This window comes from Musa acuminata, chromosome BXJ2-6, assembly GCF_036884655.1.
Source record: "Musa acuminata AAA Group cultivar baxijiao chromosome BXJ2-6, Cavendish_Baxijiao_AAA, whole genome shotgun sequence".
NCBI lineage: Eukaryota > Viridiplantae > Streptophyta > Magnoliopsida > Zingiberales > Musaceae > Musa > Musa acuminata.
This window is the reverse complement of record NC_088343.1, coordinates 858,528-870,874: the sequence shown is the minus strand read 5'-3', so window position 1 is coordinate 870,874 and position 12,347 is coordinate 858,528. Positions and strand designations below refer to the sequence as shown.

The 12,347-nt window shown below is 35.3% G+C and overlaps 2 protein-coding genes across 2 annotated transcripts; both read left to right on the top strand.

The window, feature by feature from the left end:
- Positions 1 to 1,831: 1,831 nt before the first annotated feature.
- On the top strand, positions 1,832 to 6,718 carry LOC135614098 (phosphoribosylglycinamide formyltransferase, chloroplastic-like). The gene is made up of 6 exons (XM_065111121.1): positions 1,832 to 2,035; positions 3,099 to 3,582; positions 5,261 to 5,372; positions 5,888 to 6,064; positions 6,172 to 6,298; positions 6,462 to 6,718. Exons 2-6 carry the CDS (start codon positions 3,186 to 3,188, stop codon positions 6,573 to 6,575), a joined length of 927 nt encoding a protein of 308 aa, XP_064967193.1. The 5' UTR covers positions 1,832 to 2,035; positions 3,099 to 3,185; the 3' UTR covers positions 6,576 to 6,718.
- A 1,219-nt stretch (positions 6,719 to 7,937) lies between these two features.
- LOC135614097 (glyceraldehyde-3-phosphate dehydrogenase 2, cytosolic-like) lies at positions 7,938 to 11,862 on the top strand. Its single transcript, XM_065111120.1, has 12 exons — positions 7,938 to 8,068; positions 8,156 to 8,182; positions 8,296 to 8,396; positions 8,694 to 8,809; positions 8,906 to 9,005; positions 9,831 to 9,977; positions 10,067 to 10,127; positions 10,201 to 10,298; positions 10,742 to 10,884; positions 11,151 to 11,234; positions 11,379 to 11,468; positions 11,555 to 11,862. The coding sequence occupies exons 1-12, from the start codon at positions 8,065 to 8,067 to the stop codon at positions 11,598 to 11,600; spliced, it is 1,017 nt and encodes a 338-aa protein (XP_064967192.1). The 5' UTR covers positions 7,938 to 8,064; the 3' UTR covers positions 11,601 to 11,862.
- Positions 11,863 to 12,347: the final 485 nt, after the last annotated feature.

Sequence of the window (12,347 nt, the reverse complement as noted above, 5' to 3'; positions counted from 1 at the left end):
TTTTTTTTAGAAATAATGTTTTTTTTATAAATTTAAATTTATGCTATCATCCTAAATATTAAAATTCTTATGTGTAATAAATATATATTTATTTTTTAAAATCCTAATTTTTTTTAAAATATTAATAATCATGGAAAGGATATAAAATTTGACTGTTCTAAATGTAAAGGATCCTAAAACAAAATGAGTGAGCTTGATAAATAATCCTATAAAAATCTATATCGAAGGTATATTTAATAAAAAAATTCTTGATAATAAGACTTCGATAATAGTCAGGTTTGAAGTGAAAATTGATTTATAAAAATATTTTATAATTATTAAATATTATTTAGACATAAGAAGTCAGATTAATTATCCATTGTTGTGGTTAGTACCATTATGTTGTTCACATATCTTACTCATCTTACATGTGGATATAAAAAGATATTTGAGTATGACATGATATATTGTTCGAATGTGAACATATCAAACGTTCTTATCTTATACCTCAAATATGCTCATGGGATATTAAGGGGTCAAAACATAATGGAGTTATAGATGATAATAAAGTTTTACGTTTAGATAACCTGACAACCCATCATGTTATACTTCTAATGTCTTACGAGTTGAACATAAAAGACGAGTAGCCCATATAATCAATACATCGATGCCAATTATAATACTCGACATTTTAATTAACTTCTTGCATCCAAGTAATGCTTTATGTCATTACAAAATCATTCTAATGAATCTAACTTTCCATTTAATTTTGATGATTATTAAATAAAGTCTTCTATAAAACATCTAGAATATGCTAACTCATCTATAGTTATCTAAATCCTAACTCGCGTCGAGCTCAAATATGTCTGGTAGAGCTCGTTAAACCCTTCAAATCTTATATTATTATGCTTTGAGTTACTAAAACATCGAGTAACTTTTGTCCAACATATTTTGATGCAACTTTTTTTTTTTGTTATTATATCAAATCTACTCATCTCTCGACACCAAACTTGTGATGTACTCATATTCAAACTAAGATTAGCTTCGAATCTTCGATATATTGTATAACATATATATATATATATATATATATATATATATATATATATATATATATATATATATATATATATATATATATATATATATATATATATATATATATAAGGGCCTTGTAATTGATTTTCATATATTAAAGAATTTTATTTTCTTTATAGACATAGACATAATATTATCCAACCACATAATATATTGTATCAATTTTCTTATATATTTATTAATTATTGATATATGTGTTTTTTATTTTAAAATAACTAATCATAAATAGTAGTAATTGATATGTATTTTTTGAGAATCTTAATATTCAAAAATATATATTATATAAAAATTCATAATAATAAATATTTTGTATCGAAATTTGAAAAATAATATAACTCATTGTCATAGCAGAATATTAAGATAAAATTTCATATAGTATTAAATGTTAAAAATTAAAATAACTAAATGGATAACATCAATGTAGATATACGAATAATTTTGATATTTACTCAATGGAGTATATAGTATAAAATTTATTCATAAATTGTGATTAGTAATAGTTAAGTCGAGTTTATTGGATGAAAGATTGAAATAATTGAAGCTATTTATATGAGATCCAAATATTTAGAGGGATTTCTATGTGTTATATATATATATATATATATATATATATATATATATAATTTTGGAAGGAAAAAATGTTGTTTCCAAAATTAAAAGAACAAATAAAAAAAGTTGTTATTATGTTGATTTTTAAGGGCATTTCGGTCTTTTGAAAAGTTCGATAGGGGAGGTAAAGATGAATCCGATCCCGCCCCCTCCCTCTCTCCCTCTTCATCGCCCGCTGTCGCCGCCGTCCTCCCTCCATCTCTCGACGCCACCTCTTCATCCATCCCTCGCCTCCGTCCTCCCGAAAGGAGTACCGAGATCACTACGATTCTTTTGACGCTTCAGCAAATCGCTGTGGCAAAGGTGGGACACAAGTCGATCTTCCCAGACATCAAAGTTCAAGAAATCGGTACGAGTACCTTCCTCAGTTCCTCCTACTACTCAATAAAAACCACGACTTTGTATGGGTTCTTGCTTTGATAACGAGTGCTTCCTTTTCCTGTCAACTTTTGCTATGCTACTACTGCGTATATTAGTTTCTATTAAGAATTGTAGAACTATAGATCATGTCTTATCTAGTGGCACAAGATTTTAGATGGAACAACAGTGATAAAAAAAATTATGATGGTATTAGAGCGAGATAACCTCTGTTCAAATCGCATGAAAAATAATTATTGGGTTTGGAAGCCACCTACACATGAGGGGAGTGTTAAGAATATAAATTAGATGGTATCTCATCTAGAAGCTTAAGTTTTTAGATGAAAGACAGTGATAAAAATTTAAGATGGTATCCAAACGAAAGGTTCTGTATTCAAAACTTATCCATGTTACGTATTAAATTAAAAAAATATTATATTCCTTATCAATTTGAAAGTTCATGGCTTGGGTTTGAGTTAATCTGTCATATGCACGTGAGAGGAAGTGTTAAAAATATAAAATCATTGAGCATGTCTTGGCTAAAGGCTTAAGCTTTTAGATGGAGTAACATTTATAAAGATTTGAGAATTTGAGAGTTTCATATGCAATGAGATTTTCAACTCAATTATATGGATTGTACAGACTCATAATGATCAATGCTTTATGAATTGGATTTCAAAACGCTGCTATTCCTGAGTCGACTGTGATCATTCTGACATGTTATCAGGTCAAGTAGTGATGATGATGTTGCAAAAGGTGATGATAGCACGTCTTCACCAAGAGTTATATTGAAGATTAGTCAATATTATAAAAAAAAGTAGCTTAATTTGTTCCTAATGTTGTCTACAGTATTATGACTTCTTGGATAAACCTGCATTTGGTCCTTGGTCATAGTTGTATCCCATCTCTAATGATAATACATCTAGCTAGATGGTTCCTTTGGGAGGAGAGAGAAGACTATTTCCAGATTGAATATCTATATGATTTTATATTTTATGTGTCAGCAATTTTTTCTTGGTTTAGACCTTATAATTGATTTTGGTTTTAACGTGCAGGACTTTTTTCTTTTACTGAATAAATTGAAGAATACAACAATTCTTGGGAGGAGCTTCTTTGTGGGTTTCATTTGCTTCTTTGAATCAATGGAAGCTTTGGGATCAATGATTGGGACTAGTCTTCCTTCCCACACAAAATTGATCTCTATGTCACCAAATTGTCTGACCATTAGATTGGCATCCCGAGATGTTCTCTCTCATTGTAAAGTCCCATATAGGAGACAAGTTCTAACAAAAACATTTAGTGGTTCAGAAGTAGTTCTGCAGAAGGCAAGAAGTAAAACTTGGGGCTTCGAGTGTAGATGCAGTGCTCAAGAGATGGAGAGCTATGTGGCAACTGACAACACTTCACGAAGCTTGACACAAAGGAAAAGACTAGCAGTTTTTGTCTCTGGTGGAGGATCAAATTTTAAAGCTATTCATGAAGCAGCCAAGGAAGGATTGGTTCATGGAGATATTATGGTTTTGGTCACGGATAAGCCCGGTATGTTTCATATTTGGACGTTTGAGGTACTTGCACAAAGAAATTGCTGGTCACTGTTGCTGATAAAATATTTCTGCAGCTTTTTCACTTCTATTGTTCTTCCCTCATGATTATGTTTATCTTTTTCTCCTTTTTGGCATTTCTCCAATCATCTACGGCATGCCCTAGTCATTTGGATGACCTGCGTGTACTTTGTTTTTTTAACTTAATGCCTGTAGAATGCCTGCAGTTCTCTTACCTATACTGAATACTAAAAGAGAATATTGGATACCTATAAATGACAGTCTTATTTTTTCTTCGAAAAAGGAAAATGTTTGTATATTGCATAGTTCTCTAATATACTCTGGATGCTTGTTGACATGAAAAACATTGCACATTTAATGTTCGGAGTAATTTTGCAAATGTTATGGAGATGAATCCACAATTCAAAGTAAGAAGAAAAAGAAATTATGAAAAATAAAATTATAAAGAAAAAAAGAAGACTATCAAGATGCATTTTCAACAGATGAGGAAATAAATGATGTTTGAAGATTGTATATGTTGGTTTGTGAATTTTTTCTTATAAATTTGTACGATGGATTTTAGGCATTTGCCATTGCCTCTAAGGTTGCAGAGTTATTAATCAACTGAATTGAATTGTATTATGTTAGACATTGATCAAAGCACTTGCTACTTATTTAAAACATATCGATAAGTAGTATCAGAAGACAGCAGAGTGACAAATTCTAAAGAAATAAAAATACTTCTTATTTTTTGATTAGTAACAGAATCTATAGTTGCAAGTGCAGTTTGTGACTTTTAGAAACATGATACTTCTTTCTCTTGATTGGTTGCAAGCGCACCTAGGACCAGGTCTATCATCTTTTAGGTATCGAGTTTTTCAGTCAATTTTGCCTTCAGTGATCCTGTAATGTTAGCATTTAACTTAAGATTTTTTTGACATACACAATATGAATACATTAATAAAAGCAATCCCTGTCAAGCTCATCAGCTTTTTGTGGGAGTATAGTTCTCTATTCCGGAAATTGTGTCCACAGTAACCCAGTTCATCCAAGACTGTATTGCTCTGTGTTAAGCTTATTTTTTTCTCTTAGTTAAAACTGACAAGTATTTTGGGATTGCTCTTATCTTATCACATCCAAATCAGATTTTTCTGTTTTAATCTCCAATTGTTAGAACTGAAGCTTTATTTGTATTATTTTGTATCTTTGAGCTTCTTCCATTCTACTTTTAATTCACATATCAGCTCACGGAAACTCTCCGAGTAGTAGTGTCCTAAATGTAGAATGGAGTTTGTTTTGCCATCCAACCTCATATAACCTTGAACTATAGTTATTACTTATTAGATTGACAACCTGTGTTTTGTCATAGAGACTGGGATTCCTAATTTATTGGAATTGCTTACTTAGGTTGTTGCAACCAAGTGGGATAGCTTTTTTCACTTACTATTGATGGCTTCTAAACTAAACTGCAACCAAACTACCTTGCCATAAACATCATTGACTGCTCAGTAATAAATTCATAACAAAGTTGCGATGGTCATAATAATATGTATTTGGTAAGATTGCTAATTCAGCATAGCAACAAAATGGAAAGAAGAATATGGAATGTAATCTATTATCAGAAGTTTAACACCAGAGTAATCATTATGAGAGAAGTCTGTTACTCGTGCTGACAGGTTGTGGTGGTGCTGAATATGCAAGAGATAATCAAATTCCAGTTATTGTATTTCCCAGGTCCATGTCCTCGCCTGATGCTGTATCAGCAGCTGAACTTGTAGCAACTTTAAGGTGAATGTTCTTGTGATACATGTACATTTGCATCTCTTTTAAGGTATTGTAATTGTCATTTCCATATTTTATCTCTCATGTTTTCTACAAAAAGCAAAATGGCAGGGACACTGTAAGATGAAGTTTTGTTCTTTTTGTACATAGGAACTTAAAAATATTGTCTATCATTTTCCAGGTCTCAAGTATGTAACCTTTGAAATCTAACTGCAGAATGTATGAACCGTAGGATGTAGGAACACTTATTGAAAGGAACGGTTGGTGTTTGTGGTTCTATAGTCAAGCTGTTCTATGCTGTTTGTGATTATAGTGGTCAAATTTGGAGGTACTAGCATAAAGTAAAACTATTGTGTTCCTAACCTAGGCCATCTTTGTTCAAAGTCATGCCTTAACTGGAAAGGCAGCATTCTTCCTATTTTGTTCTTAGGTTCACATGCAATATTATATTATATACTTGGTATTTTGATTAGTTTTGGAATGTTTTTGCCTTTTTTCATGCATTTCCTTAATGTTTGCAGGAATTTTGAGGTCGACTTTCTTCTGCTTGCTGGCTTCTTGAAGCTTATACCAATCGAGTTAGTTCAGGCATTTCCAAGATCCATATTGAACATTCATCCATCTCTTCTTCCTGCTTTTGGTGGTAAAGGTTTTTATGGTTTAAAGGTGCACAAAGCTGTCATAGGATCTGGGGCAAGGTATGGAAACGCTTCCTGTTCTCCAATGATCACAAATAGATGAGACTTTTACAAACCCTCCCCTCTATGTACCTGGCTCCATGTGGTGACTATTCTTCGACCTTCAGGTACTCTGGCCCCACAGTTCACTTTGTGGATGAACGGTATGATACCGGTCGTATCGTGGCTCAGAGAGTAGTCCCTGTGCTAGCAGATGACACTGCCGAGCAGCTGGCAGCGAGAGTCCTTCATCAGGTCCAGCGAGTAGATTATATTTATAATGGAATGAGACTTTAATTATCTTTTCTTTTAGCTAATTCAACTTGAGGAGCTGCTCTTGGGTTTCATTGCAAAAATAAATGCTTGCCCATCTCGAAACTCGCAGATTCCTAATTATTGTTAAAATCTTCCATTCCAGGAGCATCAACTCTATGTGGAAGTAGTTTCAGCTTTATGTGAGGATAGAATTGTTTGGAGAGAAGATGGAGTCCCTCTTATTTGCAGCAGAGAGAATCCAAATAAGCTTTACTAGTCAAAGAACAGTGGAAATAACTGCTAGGACTGTTGATATTCTCCATAATCTGTTCAAAAATATCAACAGGAACTGGTAAGAATGAAACATCATTCTTCCATGAGGAGCTCCATTGTTTTATTTAGCGATATCGGTTTCTTTTACCCCTGTTTTTTTTTTTTTTTTTTGCGCACTCTTATGTTTAGAGGTGTTCTTGATGTTTGACATAAATATAATAAGCTTGAAAATTTGACACCAATTCAATGCTACATTATCCACTTTGTATCCTATTAGAATTTAGAATTCAGAGTCTGACATAATTAGTCAGCCAGTTGGTAACATGATTACCTTCTCTATAGTAAGTGTTATCTTAAAGTTCTCAAAGATTTTAGATGCCTAGAGATACTTACATTTGAAGTGTTCATTCTCAGTAACTGTCATATCTTTTGCCTTTTCCATGCATAGGATTCCTTGAGGCAAATTTGTGCATTTACTTAAAAGAAGCAAGATCAACGCATTTCAAAATCAATGTTCATAACTTAGCTGAAGTCCAACAAAAAATTATATTATAGTATATAGTTTGAGATGTATTTTAATTCAAGTATAATTACTTTTGAAAAATTATATAGTCATTTAAATAATTTATATATAAACTCATTTAAATATAATTTTGAAGAGCACGTCAAATAAGTGAAAGTCATCACTTTCACTTATTAGTATATAATATAATAAATCCTATTTTTATCAATTTTTCTTTATATATAATAATAATAATAATAATCGTAATAATAATAATAATAATAATAATAATAATAATAATAATAATAATAATAATAATAATAATAATAATAATAATAATAATAATAATAACTTCAAAACGAGGGGAGCATAAAACCATTGGGCGCCGTTCTAAGTTTGGCAGGTGTCAGTGAGCCCACCGGATAGCAGCTGGTATTGGACGGCACACAAACCCCGAGACCGGCCCTGTGGCATCATCCGTAAATTACCCCCAAATCCCGGGGCCATTTTGGTCGCCTAGAGTGCTCTTTCCGGGTCCCTGCCACCCTCGCACGTGACCGCCCACGAGCGAACCACCGCATCCCCTGTTCCTCCGCGTCGCCGGAACTCCCTAAGCCGAACCCGCTCCTTCCTCTGATTCGTTGGTCCCAGAACAAATATCTCCCGACTCCGTTACTCCCTCCACGATGTAGTTTAATCATAGCAGTCCGAAGAGGCAGCGGAACGCACTGTGATTGTACGGGAATCGTAAAGCAAATAAATCTCCATCCGACGGTGAAGATCGTTCAGCTGGAACAAAACCGCTTCGGACGGCAGCAGGTTTCATATATTTTATAGAAAAGAAAGAAAGTTCCAGAAACCCTGCGCCACACTAAATGGCGTCGCCTGCCACTTCGCCTATATAATACTCCGTAGCTTAACCCGTCTCTCTTCGTCACATTCCTCTCTTTCGTCGCTTTTCCTCGCTTCTGGTATCTCATCTTATATCGCCATGGGTGAGACTTCGAATCCTTCTCTCGCGTTCTGATATTATAATTTTCCTCTATATCCATCTCATGTTGGGTTTTCTCTTGTTGTTGTAGCCGGAAAGATCAAGATCGGCATCAACGGTTGGTTTCTCCGCCCACTTCGATTTGTTGTGTTTGTGGTTGGGGTTGGGACTAGGTGGGATGTATGATCGATCTGTGGGCGTTCGATGACTCGATCTTGTGGTTGTTGATAGGATTTGGAAGGATCGGGAGGTTGGTCGCCAGAGTCGCGCTCCAGAGCGACGATGTGGAGCTCGTCGCCGTGAATGATCCCTTCATCACCACTGATTACATGGTACTATGTCATTTCACTAATCTCGTTTGCTGTATGTACAGATCTAATGATTTTATGTGTGGATTGATGACATTACAGCTCCTTTGTGTATTTTCTTGTGTGGATCATTAGTAGGATGATACCGATCCATGGTTTTGACGGCGAATTCGACAGATCCGTGGGATTTAACTGTCCTAGTTATCGTCTTTCATGTCGACGTGTGTTTTGGTTATTATTCTGTTCGTTTATTGTGAAACCTGTACATTTGCTCTGTTTGATCGTCGAATCTGACTTTTACGATTTGATATTGCACCGCAGACATACATGTTTAAGTATGATACTGTGCATGGGTCATGGAAGCATCACGATATCAAGGTGAAGGACTCCAAAACTCTTCTGTTTGGCGAGAAACAAGTCACTGTCTTTGGAATTAGGTAGTCTTCTTCTTATCCTTTCTGATATAGATGTTAGTAATCATTATGTTTGAGATGCTGCCCTTGTTTGTGTAATAAAGCTGTTCTGGTCTTTAGGAACCCTGAGGAGATTCCATGGGGTGAGGCTGGTGCTGAGTACATCGTGGAATCCACTGGTGTTTTTACCGACAAGGACAAGGCTGCTGCTCACCTTAAGGTAATGGTATATGTAACAATGTCTCTAATATTATACATCAATCTTCTTCGTCAATGTCAAATAGCCTGGGTGACACGGGCTATAGGCCGACTCCTACTCGAGGTTGAGCTTAGCACACAAATGTTACTTCAAATCCAATAATTGGCATTCACTTAAAACGATTTTTTCCTTCTTTTAACGTGAAAATTATGTAGGTCTTGTCAGGGAATCATTCAGAAGTTGCCATTTGGTAATATATTTTAGTCAAACAAGGGCAGTGGACTATGACACAATAAAGACAAGTTGTTTGTGAAAACTAGCAGAACCCACAGCTAAAACATTTGTGGAGTATGATATGTACTATCTAAACTCAATTTTTCTAATTTTTACCATGCTCATAGGAAACCATGATTGCTTCGAGATAGTAGTGTGGCATGAGAGGTAAGTAAATGGTGGTGAAAATAAGTTGCATCAGGTGCTAACAGAGCAACTTTCAAGTGTTCAATTATTGCTAATTTCAAAAGTTCAAGGAATGGAAGTCGCTCAAGTTTCTGTGCCCATGTGGAAATCAAGTATTTCCTGTGGATATATCTACAAGTTAGTCTAGCTTCTCCAAAGTATCTGACAGTGACAGTCAAGTATTCTATTTGATCCTCTTGTGGGTAACATGAAATACAAGATCTGCATGTTAGAAGCAAACCCAATTATATGTTTGTGGATTTTCATTTTCCTAGGCAGTCAGAGTTTCTGTAGTTCTTGTGTTTCTTTGTGGAATGCAAGGATTTGTCGTTTTCCTAAAATTAGCAAGCTGAACTTTCCTGTTGGGCTATTCTCATTTAACTTCAGGGTGGTGCCAAGAAGGTCATTATTTCTGCTCCCAGCAAGGATGCTCCAATGTTTGTTGTAGGTGTCAATGAAAACGAGTACAAGCCTGACATTAACATCGTCTCGAATGCGAGCTGCACCACCAACTGTCTTGCACCTCTAGCCAAGGTAAATGACTTTCAAGATGGCCTAGTTCTTCATTTTTGATCTTTTACTTAATATTAATTAATATTTTGTTTAAATATCTCTAATGGCAGGTCATCCATGATAGATTTGGAATAGTCGAGGGTTTGATGACCACAGTTCATGCTATCACCGGTAATTCTTATTCGAGTTGTATGATCCTACTGAGCATTTCAAAGTTGATACGATCTTTGCTTTTGTTTATCAGCCACTCAAAAGACTGTCGATGGGCCATCAAGCAAGGACTGGAGAGGTGGACGTGCAGCAAGCTTCAACATCATTCCTAGCAGCACGGGTGCTGCCAAGGTATTTCCATAATATGATTTATATTGTTATATACATAAACTTATAGGTGCTCATTTGAACATATTATGTAGATATTCATAACATTTATGCTTGTATGCTCAAGAATACACACATTTCAATGACTTGAGAGAGCATATCTGCTTTTTATGTATGTTGGTGGTCACTGATATTGCAAGTTAGAAGACATCTGTTTCTGCATTAAAATTATTCTAAGTTGATCTGTGGAGTGTAGAGTATGCTTGTGCGGATGCATTTTAAAGTGTACTTCATTTCATTGCAAGTGGCCATTCGAAAGAGTTACAAATTACACAGTTATACTTTATTTCCTGATTAAATTTGTTTCTTCTATTCCCCTTGCTTATTTGACCATTGAGATAATTGCTTGTTTCTAGTCTGACATCCAATTACACGTCTGAACCTTGTATCTGCTGCTAATCGTGCAGGCTGTTGGAAAAGTTCTCCCTGCTTTGAATGGAAAGTTGACTGGTATGGCATTCCGTGTTCCAACTGTTGATGTGTCCGTGGTGGATCTCACTGTCAGACTTGAGAAAGAAGCTACCTATGATGAGATTAAGGCTGCCATTAAGTAAGTAGCCAAAGTTGACGCACATGATTCTTCTTATAATGGCAATGATTAAATCCACACAACTGTGTTGTAGATATTACTCATCTGGGTGCGGGACATAGGTTAGCTGGAAAGTCATAGAACATAATATTTTCAATTATTGACTTAATAAACAAGTATATCGTATTATGCTTTGTAACCCATGGAGATGTGTTGGGAATCATCTTTTCTTTTTTTTAATGTTTGGCATTTACATCTATTTGATTTTTTTTTTTTTTAAATCTCAGGGAGGAATCTGAAGGAAACCTCAAGGGCATCCTTGGATACGTGGAAGAGGACTTGGTGTCCACCGACTTTGTGGGTGATAACAGGTGCTCAAATATTTAATAATGTCAAAGAAACTACTTTGGTGACAAAGCTGAAAAGTTATTCATTGCATGATTTGGTAATCTTGTCGAAGCTGATCTCTTTATTATGATATTTTAATTGTCTAATTCTTTGATTGGTCATTACAGGTCAAGCATTTTTGATGCCAAGGCTGGAATTGCTTTGAACAAGAAGTTTGTCAAGCTCGTGTCGTGGTACGATAATGAGTGGGGCTACAGGTAAACTAAATCTCACTCCATGCCCGCCCACAAAAATGACTCGCTGTCATGTTTATATATTTGAATTTTGGTCTTCTTGTTTGCAGCTCTCGAGTTGTTGACCTCATCCGCCACATTCATAAGAATCAGTAGTAGTTCGGATGCTTCTCTGAGGTCGTGTTGGTTGAAGTGGTTGTAGGGGGGTCGTCGCTTCCCTTTCTAGCCATGAATAAACGTGTTGGATGTCATATCCACCTTCTTAGTTGTCCTGGCCACCGGCGGGTGATGCCTAGAGTTCAATTGAGATGTTAAATACTCGGCTGAGTGTGAAGCTGGAATGTTTAGTTTCTTTGCATCGGGCTTTTAATTAGACCTAATTTTGGCTGATCTTAATGAATCGCTTGAATTTCCAGTCTTTTGATTTTGCATCGGGCTTTAATTTTGCTTCTGTTAAAAAAAAGCAGAAGGAAGGACTACAATGAGCAGAGGCCCAAACAAAGTGAGTGTGTCCTATAAAGCCAAGCCAGTCGTGTAAAGTACCAGTATCAATTTTCCTTTACAGTTAAGTGCTGCTATATTATGATGGTATATCAAAACTGTATACTAGCAGTAATTGCTTTTCACAACTTATATCCCGTTGCTAGCTTTTCTTATCTTTTATAAGATACCATCGCTAAATTTTAATGCCCCTCGAACTAACCTGATCAGAAATTATGTCCTAATCCTCAGGGAATGCTAAATTTGCCCCAAAGTTATGTTCATCCATATGAGGTAGATCAACTTCAAATGACTGATGCCTCACCCAACCAAAATAGAAAAGAAAAGAGAACTTTATGCCTGAGGTTGGTTGGCAGGTGGAAACGCAGCATTCCGAGATGCCCCCGTTAAGCAGGAGAGTGA